Source organism: Naegleria gruberi (assembly GCF_000004985.1).
Source record: "Naegleria gruberi genomic scaffold NAEGRscaffold_32, whole genome shotgun sequence".
NCBI classification, from domain to species: Eukaryota; Heterolobosea; class Eutetramitea; order Acrasida; family Naegleriidae; genus Naegleria; species Naegleria gruberi.
Window position 1 is genome coordinate 62,647 of NW_003163295.1, and position 13,023 is coordinate 75,669.

General features: G+C 32.7%; 5 protein-coding genes across 5 annotated transcripts; 2 read left to right on the top strand and 3 right to left on the bottom strand.

Annotated features, from left to right (window-relative positions):
- Nucleotides 1-35: 35 nt before the first annotated feature.
- On the bottom strand, nucleotides 36-1,026 carry NAEGRDRAFT_69005 (uncharacterized protein; the record flags this gene model as incomplete). Its single annotated transcript, XM_002675722.1, has 3 exons — nucleotides 36-246; nucleotides 294-654; nucleotides 708-1,026. The coding sequence occupies 3 exons, from the start codon at nucleotides 1,024-1,026 to the stop codon at nucleotides 36-38; spliced, it is 891 nt and encodes a 296-aa protein (XP_002675768.1).
- A 4,042-nt stretch (nucleotides 1,027-5,068) lies between these two features.
- On the bottom strand, nucleotides 5,069-6,460 carry NAEGRDRAFT_69007 (uncharacterized protein; the record flags this gene model as incomplete). Its single annotated transcript, XM_002675723.1, has 1 exon — nucleotides 5,069-6,460. One exon carries the CDS (start codon nucleotides 6,458-6,460, stop codon nucleotides 5,069-5,071), a length of 1,392 nt encoding a protein of 463 aa, XP_002675769.1.
- Nucleotides 6,461-7,853: 1,393 nt separating this feature from the next.
- NAEGRDRAFT_69008 (uncharacterized protein) lies at nucleotides 7,854-9,122 on the top strand (the record flags this gene model as incomplete). Its single annotated transcript, XM_002675626.1, has 1 exon — nucleotides 7,854-9,122. One exon carries the CDS (start codon nucleotides 7,854-7,856, stop codon nucleotides 9,120-9,122), a length of 1,269 nt encoding a protein of 422 aa, XP_002675672.1.
- A 408-nt stretch (nucleotides 9,123-9,530) lies between these two features.
- Nucleotides 9,531-10,988, bottom strand: NAEGRDRAFT_69009 (uncharacterized protein; the record flags this gene model as incomplete). Its single annotated transcript, XM_002675724.1, has 1 exon — nucleotides 9,531-10,988. The coding sequence occupies one exon, from the start codon at nucleotides 10,986-10,988 to the stop codon at nucleotides 9,531-9,533; it is 1,458 nt and encodes a 485-aa protein (XP_002675770.1).
- Nucleotides 10,989-11,144: 156 nt separating this feature from the next.
- Nucleotides 11,145-12,956, top strand: NAEGRDRAFT_69010 (uncharacterized protein; the record flags this gene model as incomplete). Its single annotated transcript, XM_002675627.1, has 1 exon — nucleotides 11,145-12,956. The coding sequence occupies one exon, from the start codon at nucleotides 11,145-11,147 to the stop codon at nucleotides 12,954-12,956; it is 1,812 nt and encodes a 603-aa protein (XP_002675673.1).
- Nucleotides 12,957-13,023: the final 67 nt, after the last annotated feature.

Here is a 13,023-nt window from a genome sequence, read left to right on the forward strand (position 1 = left end):
TATTATTGCTTGGTGATCTTTAGAGATCTTGAGACTTATTTCAATTTTGGGAACAACTTGAGAGTATTCAGGAGTGTTTTTGAAATTACTTCCTCCAAACTACATTTCTTAATTTTTGAAATCATTTGTGCGGAAAGTGGAATATTAGAAGGGTCATTCCTTGAATTTTTGATGGCCAATTCAAAAACTTCTTCACTTTCAAAATCTTCTCTTTTTGGAAGATTTGGAACAAGGGCTGGTGAATCACTACCAGAGTATTTCAATACAATATATTAAACATATTCGAAACTTACGTTTCCAATAAAATTCTATCCATAGGTACAACATTAATTAAATCCTGTAATTGTTTTGAACGAATGACATTCGATGGAATTGAAAAGAAGTAACCATGTTGAAGACCTTCCCTGACAACCTTTGCACTTCCATCAAAACAATGCATCAAGACATTGGTAGCTCCCTTTTCTGCCAATAACTGAATGGTAGGTCTTCCAGCACTTCTTGAATGCACATTTAATGGTAGACCTGTCTGCTTACTCAATTCTACAAATTGTTCCAAAGCTTTTCGTTGTAAATTTTTAACTTGATCAATATTTTCAAGTTGTGGATTCGTTTCCTTAATATTCTTCAAAACTCCAGGTGTAAAATCAAGTCCCACTATTTTCAATATTTCCTATATTCCTATATTGTAAATTAAATCTAGTACTAACCCTCTCCAATACAACAAATAAATTCCTGATTTTCCAAAATTAATTCCGAAATTCTTGATATTTGCTCTTCACTCTGAACACAACACGGATGAAGTCCAATGCCAGCTGCTAATTGCTTTGGGTACTTTTTACATAGATTTAAAATTCGTTTGGCAGTCTCCTCTTCCTCACTCACAAGAATTATCTTGTGTACGGAGGCTTGTGATGATTTTTGCAAAATTTGTTCCAATTCAGAAAAGTCTGAATGACCATTTGGAAAGAACTTATCATCATAGAGGTGTGTATGTACATCGATCATCATTGATTCAACTTTCTCCATTTTTTTAAAATAATATACAAATATATTTAAAATCTCAACATGAATTTTTAAAAGAGAGTGAAATTGTTTATTTACATTATGGAACAGCCCTTATTATTTCTCTCTTCATGATTTGAGGAATTGGATGATGAATTGGATGATGAGGAAGAAGAAGAATTGGCATGATTCTTTGAAGAGTACTGATAATCTCCAAGTGAATCCATGATGATTTTTCTCAATTCCTTTTCTTCTGTGGTTGAAAGTAGTGGTTTGGTTGGTGCTTTTTGTTGGGTATGTCTGCCATTTCTGAGGAGGTGATAGTAGAGTGGTGGATGTGGATAACTTGGTTTGATAATTCTCACAGAATCTTCCTTATCATAGGTAGTGACACAGAGTTTGAAATCTGGAAGAACTAGCTCTCTTTGAGAAGGTTGTGGTCTTTCCTTTTGAAGATCCCATTTCTTTGGTGGTTCCTTCTTCTTTCTGTCCATTGTAGAGGAAGTACCATTGGCAGAGTTGACCTTCATGAAAGAGATGAGTTCATTTCTTCCTTCTGAGATTACACATTCTGGGAATTGAGTTTGTGTATCATCAGTAAAGTAGATGAGACGAATTTGATTATCTTTGAATGGATAATTAATATCATCTTCATCTTCATTATCCTTACTCTTGACACCATTTCTCATATTATTAATCTCATCTTCTAAAAGGGAAGAAAAGACATTCTGTTCGAAATTGCCAGTAGTTTGGCAGAGAGATTCAAGATCAGAAACTTTCTTGAGTTGATTTTGAAGTACATTACGTTTCTCCTTAGTATGCCAATTGTGACAAAAGTGAATCTTGAGAACATTCTTCTCAGAATAACTATAGTCCACCAACATTCCAACGACATCACCTGAATAGTAACGTTGATTGTTAATTTCAAAACAGTGATGACAGCTGCCACTTGGCCAAATGAAATTATCATAATGAGAAGGATTGAAATCTTTTGGTGCATCTGAATTATCAGATCCAGTAAAGTGAATATTTGGAACAATTCCAACACCAAGATTGATTCCTCCAATCTTTTCTACATAGAATTCAAAGTAGTATAAATTATTTGGAGTAAAGATTTGTTCACTTGTGGCATTTCTCCATCTGTAATCATTAGGTGATTTCTTATTATCAGTTTCCATTAGTCTACTGATACAAGTATTATAAAGTACAGAATTCTTGGTAATGTCATTCTCTTTGGCAAGACCAGAAATATTTAACATGTTAGAGTCCTCACTGCAGGCATTCTTTGGACTGACTTGGAAAATTGGGAGTAAATAGTTAGGATTTAAATCAAATCTTGCAGGAATTGAATGCAAGTAGTGGTATGAATATTGCCACCACACTAATTCTTCCTGAACTGGAGGGTTGGAAATGAAAAAGTTTGCATTACTTCCAGAATTTTGTACAGCTCCAGTGGCTTGGAAGGATCCCATATTTTCATCGATTGCAAGATTGGAGAATTCAGAAGCATTTGAAATGTTGAGCATTCCTTGCAACCAATCACCAAGTTTGGCAATTTTAGAAGTTGGACAATCAGAACCACCATTCAATTGTTTAGAATAGATGGCATTCAGTAATTTCTTATCTACAGGTGGTTCAAGACAATCAGTTCTTGGAATATTGAAATAGGATTCACATATTAATTTCCAAAAATGAACATTCTTGAAATAGTTATGATACATGTAATTATTTACAAAACAAATTGAGAAAATTCCATATCTTGTCTGACTCATATATTGATATTCATCATCCATACTATCTTTGGAAGAAATGGAAATTCTGCTTGGATTAGGTTTAGAAGATTCCATCAAATTCTTGACGAATCTCTTTTTCAAAAATTGATTATGTACAGATTGTTTAGCTTCGGTATGTAACTTTTTCAAATACTTTTCTCTAATATTCCAATAGGTATTATATTCATGACACAACTCATCTTGATGAGGAATGAAAGTAATGATATGAAGAATCATTTCAAAAGGCAAGTCAATCAGTGATGGTTCATCATTATTAGCAGTAGAAGTAGTAGAATAACCAACAAATTGTTTGACGTCTCCATTAAACCTCGACAAGTGTGTCAGTGAAGAATGACTAGAACTATGAGTTAATGTCGTTGTCATATTTTTCTCGTCCAATACCATCATCTCTTTCATATTGATGGTTGGACTGTTGACCATCATTTGATGATCATAATTTACAGCATATTGGTGTTGATGGAAAGTTGATGATAACCTATTATTATTATTGGTATTTTGTTGTTGTTGCTTGTTCTGAGGAAGCATTTCAATGAATCCAAGAGGATGTACCTCATTGGGGAAGTAGTGATTAATAATTGTATTACCCATACTTGTTGTTGTTGTGTTTGTTTCAAAGATAGTACTATTGGTATCAGTTATTGTACAGGTTGTTAGTTGAGAATCAATGATTCTACTTGGATCCTCTTCCTGATGATTACTTTTAAAAGTGCAATAACTACTATTCTTGTAGGCAAAATTGGCAGGAGCAATAGAATCTTCTCCCAAAGAAGCACTAGGAGTTAAAGTTGAATCTTCTTTGACAGCAATAGCGAAGGAGGAATGGTCTTGTTTTTTCTTATTGATGTTAATATTAATAACATCAGCACCACAACAGTCAAACCTCTTATCAGGATTCTCTTGTTGTTGTTCGTCGTTTAGATTTTGATCAGGTAGTGAAAATTGGTGTTTTTGGAAAGGTTGATACGATAATGGTTCCTCGCTGTTTGGAGATGATAATGTCTCTTCAGAATAATTGATCTTGTTACCTTGTTGATCATAAAGAACTGTTGTAGTGGCTGAATAAAAACCATGATGGTGGTTAGTTTTTGACAGAGTATTAATTTGGTTGGATTTCTCGATTTTAGTAGAGACACTTGTCAAATCACTTAGAATACAAAGCTTGTTAAAGGACTCGGTATGTTCTTTGACTTGTTGTTGAGAACTGGCAGTAGTAGAATCATCATTGTAAACAGGAGTGCAGCACAAAAATTGATTAAGGGATTTTAAGTGCGATTTACAGTGTTTTTCCTCCTCAATCAAATTTGTGGCGCCATTTTGCATGTTAACGGAAGATTGCTTTGAGGATTTGAATGATGAGCAAATTGCAGCAATATCTTTGGTGGAGAAGGTTTGTTGTCTGTGATGATAATCATTATTATTATTCGGATGTTGTGTGTATTCATCTGGGTATTCATCTAATTGCATTGAATCTTCCTTATGATTATTATTATGGAGTGTTTGAGCTGAAATATTTGAACCTTCATCGAGTGCTATCATATTATCTTCATAATTTTGTGGTTCGACCAGAACTGTTGAATGATGGCTAGTAGTGGCTGCAGTCAGCCGAGGGGAATAATACAATGCAGCTTGTTCAATCTGTATGGATGATGCTAATGGTGTCGGTGAGGCAACCATCATTAGAGTTGTAGATGATTCAGTAGTACTACTTCTGCTAAATTCACCACACAGAGGTGATGTGTACGATGCTGTATTGTTATCAGAGAAGATGGTCATTTGGTTTTTTCTAAATGAATGTTGTGCTGGTGTGGTGTGAGTGTGAATGCACTTCTAGGAGAATTGGAGAGGATTTGGATTTACAGTAAAATGCACAAAATTCTAATGGACAGATTTGGTTTCGAAATCTGTGTTATTGTTGGAGTGAGTGTTAGTGATGATACAAAGATCAGTCAGTTGATATTCTTTTGATATTCTTTTTTACTTGGAGAAAGAAGAATGGGATTCGAATGCATCTTTTTGAACAACGGTGAGCAGTTGTTGTCATCTGTTTTCGTGTGACAGTTATTAATAATCCAATTGCCAAATGAGATTTATTTCATTACCTGTAACTGAATGAAATGAGTAATGATATAAAGGATGATAATCATTGATAAAAAGGGTAAATTCATTCTAAATCATATCAGGGCGATAGCTAGTCCATTTCAGGATTAATACCATATCAATAGAATGGCTAGCTATCTCTTTGTTCCAACTTTCTAAAATATCCGCAATTAATATTACATATGTTGATAATCGTACAATATTTGCTCTGTTCTCATAAACATCTCTTCCATTTCTACCTTTCCAACATGGTGTTTCTCGTAGTGGTGAGTGTACGCCTTTGCATTAAACATTTGGAATGCTTTGGAAATTACCTTATCTAATTGAGGCACAATTGACTGACAATTACTCATTAAGAATGCAGTTTTCTCAAATCCATTAAATCCTGCTGGATTCTCATTAATATTAATTTTCATAGCTTCCCTTGGATTGATGTAGGATGAGTAAATTTTACTGTTGAAAAATGGATTGACAAGTTCTGCTTGGATTCCTCCAACTTCTTTTCCTCTCAAAATCATTAAATTGGTTATTGATTTGTTGATCATTGAGTCCCATCTTCTATCAGATAAATTCACTTTCCAATTAATACATTCCTCAATAGGAGCATCCGCAATAAGCATTTGATGTAAATGCTTCATTAATCCTTCCCATCTAAAAACACTATAATCTTTGCTTTTTGCTGACATGTGTGGTATTATTCTCGAATTTATAATCTTGTAAGCTGGATGCGAGCAAAGGTGTTGGATTGGATCATACAATAGTTGGCATGCATTATCAGCACAAGTAATTGGAGAGCTAGGTAAAGCTAAGCAACTCATATGGTCAGCAATGACAGTATTCATGTCATTGAATGAAGGACTTTCTATTCCCATCAATCTTTTACAAGTTAAAAACAATTGGTCATTTTTGAAACAGTAAATACTATCAGAAATTTCATATAATTTCTGTAGTGTGAGCAGAGTATTATAATTCTGTACAATGACTTCTCCTGCCTCGTGAGGCCAAACAACTTGGTTCATGAGTAATGAATGAGGAAATTCATCTCTCAAAGTTTGAGAAATATGACAACCCATTCCAGAACCAGTTCCACCAGCCATACTTTGCAGAAGAACAAATCCTGATAAACAATCACACAACTCTGCTTCCTTTCTCACTTTTTCCAAAATTGAATCTCCACAATTAGGTCCATGTACATTAAATCCATATGCCCAATTATTAGCACTTCCTGATTGTTGATGATAAACATTATTTGTATCATATTCAAATAATTGATTTTCATGCTTCCGATTTGCTGTATTCAATGTATTGTGTATTACTTTCGGTTCCATATCAATCAATAAGGCTCTTGCAATCATTGGATCGGAAGGATTTTTTGTATTGGGTCTAAAGAAACAATCCATAGCAGAGTCTCCGAAAGGTAAATAACGTTCCTCATTCACTACAAACTTGTCCCCAGCAACAACTCTATTCAATCTATTTTGTATGAGTTGGGATGATAAATTCTGAAAAAACGAAAGCCCAACTTGATTACCACATTGGCCAATTTGGAGTGTTATCACATTGCTCATATTTTTTTTTAAATTATTTAGTAAAAGAATTTACAATTTTGTATTTTGAAATTAAGAATTAAGAATTTTTTATTAATTAAATATTAAGAGTTTTAATAGCCTCTTGATTTTATGATTTTTTAAAAATTCATGAGCTAGTAATTTTAATTCATTAAAACTTTTACAACTTTGATTAAAAATAATAATAGAAGAAAATAAACCAATAAATTGTTGTTCCATAAATGAATCATGACCAAAATAAATATCCATCTCAGTTTGTAAATAACTATCATCATTACATAAAAGTAATTCATTATCAATAAAAGATAAATCAAAATAATATTCAACTCCATTTAATAGACACAATATTTCTCTATTATTATTATTATTATTATTAATTATTAAATGTTTATAAATAAATCTCCGAGGTTCAATAGATTCAATGATGGATTTTGGATTATTATTATAGGATATCCAAATATCATTCCATTCACCTTCTTTTAATGGATTAAATGAAGTATTATTATTATTAAATGAATTAATTAAATTATTATTATTTAAATTATTATCATCATTTAAATTATTAATTGCATGATTAAATGATATATTATTATTAAATGAAAAATAATCTTTTGAATTATTTAATGTAATTGAATCTATATCAAGTTTAAACCATTTACTTCCTCTTCCAAAACATAGAATACATTGACCACTTCCTCTTTCAATAAATAATCTTAATAATATTGTAAATCCAGTATAATTAAATAAATGTTCAGGTGCAACTATGGGTCCAACTTTAGGTCGATAAGTTGAATATTCTCCATCAAGTATTGAACCAATTTCTGGATGAATAAATTCTTCATTTTGATAAATATAGGATCTGTAATCAATTCGTTGTTGATCTGTTGTGTGATATTTTAATGATTTTGGATATTCATGTAATAGACTATTATTGGAATGTTTAGGAGAATCAATAAATAAATTAAAATCTGAACTATTCACATCAGTTAGTAATGATTGAAACCAAAAATTCATTTCACTATGTTTTTTAGATAGCTTTTCTTTTAATCCTGTTGATAATGGATTCATTGTTGATTCGGAATGATGAAAATCAATTAATATTAAATTGACCATTTTTTTTGATTGATGAAATTGAAACATCAAAAGTAATGAACATGATAAGTGCATTATCAATATGTAATAAAGTGTAGTTTAACAGCATTACAATTTGTAGTATAACCTCAACGATTTCCAAAATAAAATCTTTGTAAAAGTGATTTTTTTCCACTATTTACTGTACAATAGAATTAGGCAAGTATTTTTGTAAAAAACATCTTCTGGGACATGTGTTAGAAACCACAAAAAAATATTGCCACACTCTTGATCTGTGCACATCAAACATTTGACGAAGAAAATGTGGGGACAAAGGAAAAAACCTGCTGCTGTTGAAAAAGCCAAGCCAATCCAAGTGAATCCAATTCATGCCGACAAGATTGTTCGACAAATTATTGCCAAACACAATTGGCATGGTAAAATTGATAGAATGGATATTGTGAAGAAGTGGGAGAAGGAGAGTATGGACTCTGGCATTTCCAAATCTAGTTTTCTTGTGGCTATGGATATTTTGAAAGATATCAAGGAGCTTTCACACACTCAAAAATCATGTTGTGGACACTGTGGTGCCACTCCTAAAAAGAGAGCATACACAGATCACAATAGTGATAATGATGTGGATGAGAATGAAACTCTATTCGAAACAGCCAAGAAGAGGGATAAACCTGCTTCTGATCTTGAAGAACCAAAAAAGAAAAAGAAATCTGAAGATGATGACGAAAATGACGAAGATGATGAAGATGATGAGGCATATTATTGGAGAAGTACCAAATTCTGTTTGTGTCCATGTGCTCATTGTGCATTTGAAGAGAAACAAGTTGGTTTGAACATTTGTCACCAACAAGAAGATCTCATTCCAAAAGAATTAGCAGAAAGAGTCAAGAAACAATTTAGTGAATTGGTTGAGAATATTCCAGAGGATAAATATGATTGGCATCCTGGATCAAACCAACAGGTTTTGGATATTATTCATCCATCTCTCTATTGCTACTCTAAAAAGCATAGCAAATTCAATGGAAAGTTTGAGGATGCAAAACAATTGGAGAAACAAATGGAAACAGCGAAAGTTGAAACACAATGGTTACCAACTGATTTTGAGATCCAAGAAAATGGAAAAGTCAAACCATTATCATATATTAACAATGTTGATCCAAAAAGTCAGAAAGAATTACAAGAAACCATTTGTGATGTATTGTCACGTTTCATTGAACCTGTCAAACAATTTATTCCAAAACTTAATGAAAAGAAGGTTCAAGTTATCATTAAGGCTGCTAATGTAATTGTTACACCTGAACAAGGTTTCTATCCAGGTGGTACATGGCACACTGAAGGTGACAGTGAGAATATTCTTGCCACTGGTATTTACTATTACGAATGTGAAAATGTGAAGGAAAGTGTATTGGAATTCAGAGCTTCATTGGATGAAGAGAATTTCTATGATATTGAACAGGATGGTGTTGAACAGGCCTGGAATGAATATGGTGTAAGTATTATTATTTCTTTGGATAATAACAAGTATTTCTATAGATTCATGACGGTGATCTTTTGCTTAAACATTTGGGTGGTGTAAAAACAACTGAAGGTAAATGCATTGTTTTCCCAAATCAACATCAACACAGAGTGAAGCATTTCTTCCCAAAGGATGCAACTAAGAATGCTGTTAGAAAAATCCTCGTCTTTTTCTTTGTTGATCCAAAAAAGCCAATAGTTTCTACATCTAACATTGATAATCAGAGAAGAGATGTAGCCATTTCAAGTGCTCTTCCACTTGCTAAGAAGATTACTTTCCCTGTTTTAATTGAACATGTAATTCCATTCCTACCATTGATGACTAGAAAACAAGCTGAAGAGGAACGTGTCAAACTAATGGATCATAGAAAATTTAAAAGATCTAAGGATAATGAAGAAGTGGAAAGACCTTTCTCGTTGTGTGAACATTAACCTCCAACCAATTGACTTGAATGGAAATAAAAATCATTTATTTACCTTCCATTTTGCTTTTCCAAGTATTAAGCCACATTTGCTTTAAATCCTTTTCTTGTTCTTCATTCGTTATCAAAATTGGATCACCATGAGCCATAACTACACCATTCCACTTCAGATTTGTAATAAATTCCAAGCTTTTTTGAATCTTGTCACGTTCTGTGAATAATTTATCATCCACAAACGGAATATTCATTGTGTCTGCAAAATTAAAGAAACGTGAATATTTGATGACGTAAGGCTCTAATTCTGGTTGCCTCAATCTGATAATTGCCTTTTCACGATTATTTTCATCTATTCTTTGATTTCCTTTGAGATTCATCATTAAATCACAAGAAACAATAAATCCAGATTTTCTATGATAAAGTAATGCCTCTTCAACACTAGTATCCAATCCTCTAAATCTAATAATATCAAAATGACGAGAAACTAAATCCACAACTGGCTTTCTCAAATCCTTGGCCTGTTCCTTCTTTGAAACTCCAGCAAATCTTCCAAATTCCATAAATAATTCTGGATCAATATTTACAACAGTATCTACTGAAATTTCCTTTCTAACAATCACATTCTTTCTTGCCTCCTCTTGGAATCTTTCCCTTGCATCCTTTTGACAAATGAATAAAACTCTTGGTGCTGGAAGATTATCACGTGAAGGTTTGAAAACATATTCATAAAAGTAATCTCCAAAGAATTTGTGATGTTCATGATTTGGAAGGATAACAACCATAGTATTTGATTTTGATTGACTGAGCAATCCATCCACATTCTTCTTTGTACTTTCATTCAAATGAGTTGGATTATAAACAACTATTAAGTTAGCATCCTTTTCTTCAACCTTTGCAATAAAACTATTACTGGAAATTGCCACCAAATCAGACATGCAAAAGTGATGTCTATTTGTATAGAGAGCATACTCTTCATCATTACTTCCTTCCGAGCTTGTTAATAATTTCAAAGCACCATCATTAGCACTTTCATCAATCATTTCATGATATTTGGTATATTGTAATAAAAATCCAGTTGCCACAGCAAAGCAAATAGCAACATTCAACATTACTTTTGATTTTGGTCTTGGCTCTGCTTTTTCATTAGAATCCGATGATGATGATGATGAATTTTCCTCCTTCTTTTTCTGTGAATCTGAAGCCTTAAATTTCATAGGCTTTGTTGGAGTAGCTCCAACTCCTGTTCCTTTTAATAATACTCCTCCTCTTCCTGGTGAATTTCCATAGTTTGCTGCCCTATCCAAACTAGTATTATTACTTCCGTTAGATGCTGCTGTTGTTGATGATGATGGAGAATTTCTATTCAATAAATTAGAATGAAAACAATTCTTCTTATTAAAATTCGGAATGATGGATTGGATTACTAAATTATTTTGCTTTTTTCCAATCGGAGTGGAAATCAATGATTTTTTAGCAGCAGTACAACAATTATTCAAACATCGATGCATTTTTTTCTTCTTTTTCTCATCACTATTTAAATATTTTACAGTGTTAAATATATTGCTTAAATACAGTATTGGTTCTCAATAAGGAAACACTAATCCATCGAGTAATGTTATCTTTAATACAATTTCTCTAAAACTCCCCTAAAACGCGTAAAAAAAATGTCCACATTCTCCTCAACACTTTTCATTACTAGTTTTTCATCGACCTTTGAAGTCATTGTCGAATGTTCGATAGGTTTTATATTGACCAAATTGGGATTCATCAGTGCCGATAATGTTAGATTCCTATCCAAGATGTGGTTTAATTTATTTATTCCTTGTTTGTTTTTCAAGGATATGTCCACTTCCTTTTCTCTGGATTTACTTCAGAAATTATATTTAATTTTATTGTTTGGAGTGGTGAATCAAATTTTAGCAGTTGTGGTTGGGAAATTAGTGTTTAATAAGTGGACATTTAGGATTCTATTCGGACCTATTCGTTTTGTGTTGATGAAGGTTTTGAGCTTGTTCGGAAAGAGGAGTCAATTTGTTGAAAATATGGATAAGATGTCCAAGTGTGAAACTGATATGTATACTGTGAGTTTCTTTTGCCATAATTCAGTATCATTGCCTTTGGTTTATTTGAGTGCATTGTGTTACTTGTCGACAACTTCTAGTGGAGGAGGAAATTCATCTCATTCTCTCGATTTTATGAATTTAGCAACCGATTCAATGATGATTACTAGTACCAATGGAACTGTTGTGGATAATACTCCTGCATTTTACAAATTAACATATTCGGAGGCTTATGAAAGGTCTATAACAGCTTTGAGTATTTTCATTGTTCCTGTTGAAATTATGTTTTACACTTTGGGAAGTTATGTATATAGCCATGGAGCTGAACAAATGAGAAAACAAATGAATGAACAATTGGAAAATCCAGAACCAACCACTACAGAAATGGTTTCAAATTTTGTAAATTTACATGAAGGAAATGAATCTGTTGTAGTTGCCAGTGAGGAACATCCTCAATCTTACAAACCAGAATTTAGTGAGGAAACCTTGCATCTCCAAGAGGAAGAAACTCCATCTATTGAAGAAATGGAACCTGCCAACAATAATGAATCATCAATTAATCAAGAGAATTCTCCAATTGTTGAATCATCCACAACAGGAAATCAATCCAAATTACACAAATTCAAAACCATTTCAAAGAATGTACTACTCTTCCTGTGGTTTAATATTATTTTGAATCCACCACTCACTGCCATCTTCCTTGCTTGCCTTATTTCAGTAATTAGTACTGATGTGAAAGATTTCCTTATTATTAATCCTCCACCTTTTGTTTCTACCATCAAACATCTTTGTTCTGTATTTGGTCAATCTGTTGCTCCTACATCTCTATTAATTTTAGGTGCAAATATTGCCGCTCAGGCATCTCCTCATGTGTTTGATGACGAAAAGAAAGATGACGATATTTCAAGCACAACCAGTACTGAATCTTTGGATTTACAAGAAGTTGAAGTCATCCCAGTAGGTGAACGTATTAAGAGAAAGGTTTATCAAATTGGTCGTAAACTTAGAAGATTATGTTTAGGATTCTTTTATGGAGTATTGAATACTTTCAAGATTAGAAAGTTGAATCCTGTTGCTCTCTTTTTCTCAATTATTATCAAACTTATAGTTTTCCCATTGCTTGGGGTTGGTTTAATGTACTTGACCAGAAGCTTATTCACAGATGCATTTGCCAATATTGATGACCCATTATTCTTTTTAGTTACATTGTTGCAATTTGCAACACCACCAGCTATTGCTATTACAGCTCTTAGTAGTGTAAATGATAATTATGGTCAAGGAGAAACTTGCGAAATATTGTTATGGAGCTACCTTATCACACCATTGACACTATCTCTATTTTGTTCATGGTTCTTGAAACTTTCATGTGAGTTGATTGTTAATCCGGAAGATGCCATGAGAGTGTGTAATATGTAATTACAATTTTGCAGAGAATAAATTTTGAAACGGATAAAACTTTGACAATTTACTTCTTTTCGAATAG